General features: G+C 35.9%; 1 protein-coding gene across 4 annotated transcripts in view; it reads right to left on the reverse strand.

Annotated features, from left to right (window-relative positions):
* Positions 1 to 1,804: 1,804 nt before the first annotated feature.
* Positions 1,805 to 9,101, reverse strand: part of LOC122793065 — a 551,358-nt gene continuing 544,061 nt past the window's right edge. For all 4 annotated transcript variants that reach the window (XM_044060764.1, XM_044060763.1, XM_044060761.1 and 1 more), the window contains one exon: positions 1,805 to 2,078. In XM_044060764.1, the coding sequence (XP_043916699.1) occupies positions 1,993 to 2,078 (86 nt within the window). In that variant the 3' untranslated portion in view covers positions 1,805 to 1,992. The remainder of the gene's footprint in view (positions 2,079 to 9,101) is intronic.

The following is a 9,101-nucleotide window of genomic DNA, read 5'->3' on the forward strand; positions in this document are numbered from 1 at the left end:
TGGACACTGGCTACTACCAAAGGCTGCAACAGCAAACTTGTCTGCTCAAAAAGGTTGGTTTAAAAACATTAACATATATTTATAAAGAGAATTAAATGCTGTCATGGCATGATTAAAATAAACATATGACAATTACTATTAATAGGTGAACTTCTACATCTGCACAGAATGATAATACTGGCAGTTTGCATGGTAAGTGTCCCCTACACCTCCTTAAAAAGCATACAGTATTGTATTATATTTCTTTATTAGTAATGTTTTCAAATATTTTTTACAGGGTGACCAGGGGAAACAAACCGTTACACTACAGCAATACATTTGGAGGATATCAGCAACAGAATGGCTAATAACATTGTTATATTTATGAGGTAGCCTGAGGAAAGTGGCACACGGCCCTCAAGTTTGATGGCAGGATCATAAACCCCATAACATGTTTTTTTTTTAAACAAGAAACATCTTTATTGAATTATCACTTGTGACATTGGCATTCATGTTGTTGTTCTTCTTCTTTCGGCTTTTCCCGATTAGGGCTCACCACAGTGGAACTCCAGTCCACTAATGATTGGCAGTAGATTTTTACGGTGCCAGGGTGCCAGCTTGACGCCCAACCTTCAATGAAGGCATGCCCTTTTACGCATGTCTTTCGAACGCCACTCGACCACGGGGAGGACATGCAGACTCCACACAGAAGGCGCTCCAGTTGAGAATCGAACGGGAGAACCTCTTGCTGTGAGGTGACAATGCTACCGCTGCACCACCATGGCTTCTGACATTGGCATTCACACAATTATATAAATGAAAGGAAACCAACAGTGGTGTTGCTCTCTGCTAGCTGGGGTAATAGAGTGTGGTCTGCTTTGCATCATGTACTGTTTAGCATGGGAGAAAATAAGAACACAGCTGGAGAAGTGTCTCTTTCCTGTGAATTCCAGGCTAAGACATTGTCCCATTCTTCATTCACTATTCCATTCCATACTTGTTTTTACTGGAATGACTAAACAAGCCAGAACATGGTAATTGCAGATGGCCCATATGGCTACCTTCTTTGGAGAGGAGGCCCCTGCTGACACCACCCACTGGGGATTGTTTAATTATGTATGGCTTAATGGTAGGAGCAGCAGAGATGCAACGGGGATAGCAGGATAGAGGTTCTCAAATGTGACCTTCAGGTCCAAGTAGACATTTGGCCTGGAGTATTCTGGGAAGGTTCTCCTCAGGTCAAATATCATATAGGTTTAAAAAAAAGTATGTGTTGCTTTTCTCACATTGCTTGCAATTTGCATTTTAAAATATATTTGTTCATATGCTTTATTGTTTGCTTATTTGTTTAAAGTTATTTTACCTGGGAATGGACATAGACTAATTTGCTTCCTCAACCATGTCCACTGTGAGTTGTATATACAGGTCCAACCTTGCTGTATCATGACAAGCTCTAGTTTGTTTTATAAAAATTGTTCTGTTCATTTTTTTGGATGGCATAAGCTCTATGCTATTATATATGGATATTTTCTTTTGTTAGTTAAGTGTATGTCCATTAACCACTTTTATTGTTTTTTAGTATTTTGTGCCACTTACATGCAAATAAAATGAAACATTACAATGAGTATTTTAATTTATAGCATATTTGCTCCTATTGTTTTTGCCTCATTGTCATAACACTGTATATGACATGAAAGTCAATAGAACCGCAAAATATAAAATCACTATAGACCACAATTTCAAATAAGTAATAAATAACAGTCACAAGTAAATTGAGAAGACAATCTATTTTTCATACTTTTTTACAGTGATTAGCAATTTTTTAATAATACTAAATACAAAGCACACATCACATTTTCACTCATTCCCATAAGTACATTTTCAGACATTGGGATAATTCATAGGATTTAAACCAAAGCAGGTAATTTACATTTGCTGGCTAATTCAGCTCACTTATGGTTGTGCTTTCCTCATTAAAACATGAAAGAAGATGTTGTTTCATTCTCAAAACTGTCATATATGGTGCAGCCATTGTGGGGACCTGGATGGTAAATCATATGATGAACCGATATTCAGGTCTTTACCAGAATGAAACATTTCTAAAAAAAGATAAAAATGAAATGAATGTATTGATCATAAAATACATACTATTGTTAACATCAATATAACATTATGTTAGGTTGCATATGATTTCAATGACTTAAGCTCCCAAACCTTGTCCCCATTTGATTTCCATTGAAAATGAATACCCCTTTGTGTTTCACATATGTACAATATTACAAATTTAATATAGTTACAGAATGTTGTGTTAGCAAGTCTGAAGAGAATTTGTCACTGTTTTATAAGGATGATCTGGCTCATTATGTCTTAAAGCAGTGTGGGATGAAGTCATTATTACCATGCAGGGTGAAGAGATGCTGATTTTTTGTTATGATGTTTGTCTTTATCTGACTAGTTGCTATCATGTCTCTTCCTTTAGTTTCTGCAGGGCATATTCATTCAAACCACCTCTCTTTATTCCCACCTAAAGGAAAGACCTTCTAGACTGTGACAAGGTTCTTACTTCAGACGAGAATCACCTCACAAGGAGCCGAGTCTGCTGATGGTTCAAATCTTCAGACTGCTCAGCTAATACATTTCCTTTCTGATATTTATCTGAAATAGTGATGCGAATAAAATGCTACATGATACTGTCAGGATAAGTGGTCTGCACATGACATAGCCCTTACCGTTCTCCCTACTATAGCCACTAGTAGCTGTGGTCTGAGTCATTCCAGAAGGAATAGCCCATCGATAATTGTCATTCTTTATGCCTTCACACCTTCCTCTTTGTGGACAGCAGTGCTTTGTTTACTCTCCAGCAGTTTGCTCTATGGCTTCCTAAGCATACACCTGAACACCAGCTATCAGCATGGTGGTTAGTAGCTATATCGTAATTTTGCAGGCCAGATACCAATCTCCATTTCAACAGTTAGTATTTACTAAACATTTTCTGCTTCCATCCAATGTGGCAAAACCTGTTTCATCAGTACATGTCAGAGGCTGAACTTCTCTTTAGCACACATTCTGACACAGTGGCACTCATTCCAAAACAGAATTTTGAAAGAGTCCTCAGCAAGACGCGGAGCTTGTAATTTATTGTTCTACACTGTAGTTGGTGTTAAAGGTTTTATATCATTTACTAAGATATTGAGCTTTAAAAATACAGGTTGGTTAATAGAATGAAGCATTCCTATGCATTTACTGTTGTTTAATATTTGAATTGTGTTTTCTTTCTCTAGTTGTAGTTAGATAAGCCTGCATGCTTTTCTTCAGTGCAATCACACAAAGTAAACAAAAATCCTCTGCATATTTAGGGTGTGACTAACAGCCACGCTGTTACTCTGTTGTAGACATAAGTAGTATGCAGTGTAAATACATTTCTATAAAACTGTGTTTTGGCAACAGAGTAATATTGGCTTGTGTGTAATAATTGTGTAAATGATATTTGGCAAGGTGTTGTTCCAAGGTTGAATGAGTTTTCCTAAGTAATGCCTGCTGTTGTCTCTGCTTTATCAGCCCCCCCCCCCCGACTTATATCCAAGGGCAAGAACGAGCTTGTTGAAATAACAGCTGTGCCAAAGTTGCAGCAAATAATTAATAATTCTCCAGGGAAGCTATACGGATTTGCAGTGGCACAGGACAGCTTTTATTCTGTCTATGGAACTATATACAGCCCAGGCAGAGAATTGTCTGAAATGCATAAATTCATCTCATTGTGTGTCCATAGACAGTTCAGCACCAAATGGCATGCTTCCCTTCCTTTAAACTGCATGCGTCTAACCCTGCTCCCACACTAACAGATTACAAATAAGGAATATCACTACAAGGATCAATGTCCAGGCTATTACCAGTTCCTGCCCTTCCCTTTTACAGGAATATGAAATAATACATGCAGTGTCCACACGCAGACAGTGGAAGCTCTCTTGAACCTTAGTCCTTTCACTACAGTTTACTGTGAGGGGTTGTGTAAAGGAAGAATTTGTTACTTTCGATGATTGGTTTCTATTTATCATTGACTCCCAACTCCACATGCACTTTTCACATTAGCATGGCACCTATGAACAGAATACATAAGTTTGCATTGATGCAGAAGATAGTTAGATTCTGTCCTATCATGACACCCCAAAGCTGTTTAACATATCTGGTATATGTTTAGTGCATCCTGAGTATGGGGTGGTTAGAGCAGAAAGTTATTTGGTAATAGCCATCCCAACATGTTTCCTTATTAAATATGTAGAAGCTTGTATATAGCCACTACCTTATCTTATTTGCTTTCTGGGTATTATAATATATATGTGATTTATGCATACAGATAATAAAATAGGAATGTTTTTTTTTTTCAGAGATACCTTCACATAATTTTAATCTATATATTAAACCACACAACGAAGTAGCAATAAACAGACCAAATAACAATCCTTGTTGAGGTCCCGAAAAACCACTGCTCGAACAAAAAGTTGAAGGCAGTAAACTTTTATTCCATACGAAGATCCAACAAAAAGACTTAGTTAAAACATAAAAACTGTTCCCTGGTTAAGCGCTTTCATCTGCAGGAATGCAAATTTCATCAGAACCAAGATCAAGGCGCTTAGAACTCTTTTTATAGCTGATTTTGGTGCCAAAATTCAAAACCAAGTATAAAATGTCACTAAAAATAGTGTCCCTATAAAAATAAAATTAATTGTAAAACATTATTGATAAAAATACACAAAATTTTTTTTTTTTTTTTGTGTATTTTTATCAATAATGTTTTACAATTAATTTTATTTTTATAGGGACACTATTTTTAGTGACATTTTATACTTGGTTTTGAATTTTGGCGCCAAAATCAGCTATAAAAAGAGTTCTAAGCGCCTTGATCTTGGTTCTGATGAAATTTGCATTCCTGCAGATGAAAGCGCTTAACCAGGGAACAGTTTTTATGCTTTAACTAAGTCTTTTTGTTGGATCTTCGTATGGAATAAAAGTTTATTGCCTTCAACTTTTTGTTCGAGCAGTGGTTTTTCGGGACCTCAACAAGGATTGTTATTTGGTCTGTTTAATCTATATATTAGCCAGAAGGGACATACAAATTAAAATCCTTTTTAGTAAAAGTAGCTAACCATGTAGGACATTCTGTCCTACATAGGAGATGTTCTGTCCTCAGGCAGAAGTGGTAAACAGTGGCCCCGCTTGCATGACATGGTTGGCATTTTAGGTGAATACAAAAGATCAAATGGAAATTGCTCATGAAGTATAGGAATTTTAGTAAAATATTCATAAATAATTATGCATAATGTATTAATATTAATTTCACAAGAGCATTAAAAGACTATTCTGTAAAAATACCATAAAATAAAACATACATATTATCACAATTCCTTTGCCAATCCTGTTATGTGCTCACTTCTGTCTTCTCAACCAAATATATAAATATATTAACTTTATGAATATATATTTAGAAAGAAAAAATTATGATTGAATAAAAAAAGCAAAAAAGTTATGAAATGTACCCAAATTATGTCTTATTTTCTACTGTCATTATACAACCATTAGATACTGCTTATTTTTAAACACAGATGATATTTCATACATTGCAGTTTTTAAGACAAATGCTTGGTTATCTGAACTTCCCTCATTTGGAATAATATAAATGCTATATCCCATTAATACATGCATTATCTACCTTAAACAGTGCCCTTTGTTCAGCATCTCCTAGAGTTGTCACGTCATTTCTCCATATGGAACATGCGTTATACAAATGGCAAATGCATCTCCTCCTCTAGCTCTACCCAAAGCATTCAAAAAGCATACCGTTTCATAGCAAATGTCTGACATTGTTTTCCACTTCCCTGTAGCTTGTCTGATCACAAAATCTTTACATCCCTGCCTCATGTCCAAATGATACTTTAAATATTGTTCTTTCATAACACACACGCACACACACACACACACACACACACACACACACACACACACACACACACACACACACACACACACACACATGCACACGTGCACACAATTTGTAATTGGCATAAATTTCTTTTCTTTCACATATTACTACAATTAAACTTCTGTTTGTTTAACATTTACTGTAGATCCATAATTTCAGTTGTCATCTCTTCTGCTTTACTTTTTTCTAACAATTGATGATACCCCTATTTAAATAACCTGTCCCATTTTGTTGACACTGTCCCTAAAGATAGCCAACCATAAGTGCCAATGTTGTAGAAGTCATCTAAACCATGAACCCTCCCTTTACCTTGGGTAAGATCTACATATACAATAGTTCTGTTGATTTGGTTTGGCCTATACCTCAAAAGTCTTCAATAACGTTTAGCATTTCTCCCCTCCTATGAAATTCCATTCTTAAAACTAAACTCCATCAAAAAGAAATTATTTCTAAAAAAGGCACACATGCTGTCCTTTAACCACCAAGCATTCTTTATCATTACTTCTGTTCCATTAATTCCTATTATCCCCTGACCCAGATGTACTCCTTAATATATTCACTTCCCGTGAAATAACATAATTTCATGATATTATAATTATCTCATTCCCAAATCATTGCTTCAGAGATCTTCTTTATAATCTGATTATTACGTCCCCATACCTCACTTTCTAACTTCCCAGTTGCCATATTAATTTTTTCCAGAATCAATCAAAACATATACATCATCCAAGTAAGTTAAATACATGGAAAAGTAATTCTTGGATTCAAGATAAACTTGTTCCTCTATAATATTTCATACAAGAAAATGACTTGTAATTAGAATGTAAACTAAAAACACTGAACTCAAAAGGAACTCCTGCTTTAAGTCTCTTTTACTTTGCAAATCTGTTCCCAACTTATCACCGTTTTTGGGTATAGTGTTTCCCTTCCTGCATAAATAAATCCATTGTCTAATAAATAAACATATAAGAGACATAATAAACTCTCAACAAATTGTTAAGAATACAACAAGCCACACTGTTAAAGACTTTATTTATATTTCACTCAAGAACCACTGCTTGCCTTCTCTTTGAATTAGAAAACATTATTTGGTATTAATAAAAGTTCTGTACTCCTTTCACATGTCTTTCTATTATTTGTTTTTTATTCTTAACTTTTTCAAGAATCATTTTAAATTCCATCTGTAACATTTCTGAAATAAGCTTTAAGTATGTGTTGAACAAAAGTATATGGCTCCAGTTATAAATCCCTCCATTGTCCTCTTTCTATAGAAATGTTATGTAACAGTCAAAACTTATTTCTAAGGTACAATGCAAATAAATCTGATTTATAACATCTTCAAAATCGCCTTTTGGCTCCTGGGGCATTTGTTTGTAAAATATTTATTTAACCATTGGGTGTGCTGATTATGCCTGGACCTTTTAGAAAATTACATCAAACCTCGCAGTGCAACATTCATACAACTTCATGTATGGTGATGGTTTTGTTTGAATGAGATTTTGTAGTTACATTTTACTTTACCAAATGCTGTTTTTTTTAAGTGTGGATTCTGAATCAGTATGAAGTATGTCTAATATTTGGAGTCACAGGGTACTAGACAAATAGGGGTGTTCAGCTTATTTAAAAACTAAAAATATTCTAATAATGTTGAAAGCAATAGTAAACCCAAAGGTAATACTGCATCTAAGACCACTGGAGGAAAAAACAAGATAAATGTTTTCTAAAAAAACACTATAATAAACACTTTTATGTAATAGAATTACTTAAGACACGTCACTGGGCTATAGTAAAGGGCATCAAGCAATCACTTACATAGTAAGAGAACAACACGATACATTAACAGGGTCTACCTTCAGTACCTGGGTCCCAGACCCTCAAAGACCATCATCTTACCATCAGCGACTAAAGCATCTTGTAACTCACGTAGGCTGCTGCTCATACCTAATCTCAAATATTTCTTTGGGCAAACTATGACAGTCATGTAGAGAGAGTGGAGTTGCTACTTTGCCCAAACACATATTTGAGTTTGAGCAAGTTAAGAATGGTAGCTGTGGGATGGGGTGGAAATGTGCCTTATTTTTTCAGACAGTGATTGGAAGTGGGATTTAGTTTTAGGGTTAATGAGCAGGACAGGACCTTAGGATTAGGGTGCAATAGGGGACAATAGCTTTAGGAGGCAGAAGGAGAGCTTTAGGTTTAGGGACAGGGAGGGGAGTTTTAGGTTTAGGGATTGATTATGGACTCTAGGTTTAGAGAGGGGAAGAAGGGTTTTTAAGTTTAGGGTTAGGGAGCAATGGTTCGGGTTAGGGTTAAGGAATGGGTGGGAATTTTAGTTAACGTTAGGGCTCTGGTAGGGCTATGCAGTTCAGTAGTAACAGGTGGTGGGAGTTCTAGGTAACTAAATAAGATCAGGCTAGTGGAAGTTAGGGGCATCTGTGTTCAGAGCAAGTAGCAACATGCAAGTTTGTCATGAGATACTAGCGTGGGTGCACTTGAGGTAGATCCATAGTCCCATGCTAATGCTTAAATCACTTAAAATACACACATGCAATTAAATACACATTTGAAACAAAAACTACTGCAACTAGTAAATCTTGCAAACTGTTACAATAATAAATTCCTAATGACATTAATGTTGCAATGTCTTCTGTTTTGAAATGCATCTAAAACTGCTATAATCATCAATGTCTGGTGGAAAATGGAGTAAGCAGTAGCTGCTGCTTTTATTCTTTCAAATCTAACAGTTTATCTCTGTATATATCACATAATATCATCACATAAAGAAAGTGATCAACAGCATGAAACAAAAAACTTTGTGTGCTTTACATAGTAAAGTACACACCTTCAAGGCATTAGGCTTGTATCTAATTGGATACATATGCTCAGATCCATACATCTACAACCCAACCCTTTTTCCTATTTTTGCACATGGGGTTGGGATGTCACTTCAGCAGTGGCAATCAACTAGAGCCAGGGTTTACACTGCTGAGTGGATATCCCTACTGCACTTGTTCTACCACACCACACATTCACATGCACACTAACACCTATAGCAAATATAGGGTGTCCGATCCACCTACAACATGTCTTTGGAATGTGGGAGGAAACTTGAGCACAACTGGAGGAAACCCACATGAACACAGGG

Source organism: Protopterus annectens, chromosome 2.part0 (genome assembly GCF_019279795.1).
Source record: "Protopterus annectens isolate FY-2018-M chromosome 2.part0, PAN1.0, whole genome shotgun sequence".
NCBI classification, from domain to species: Eukaryota; Metazoa; Chordata; order Ceratodontiformes; family Protopteridae; genus Protopterus; species Protopterus annectens.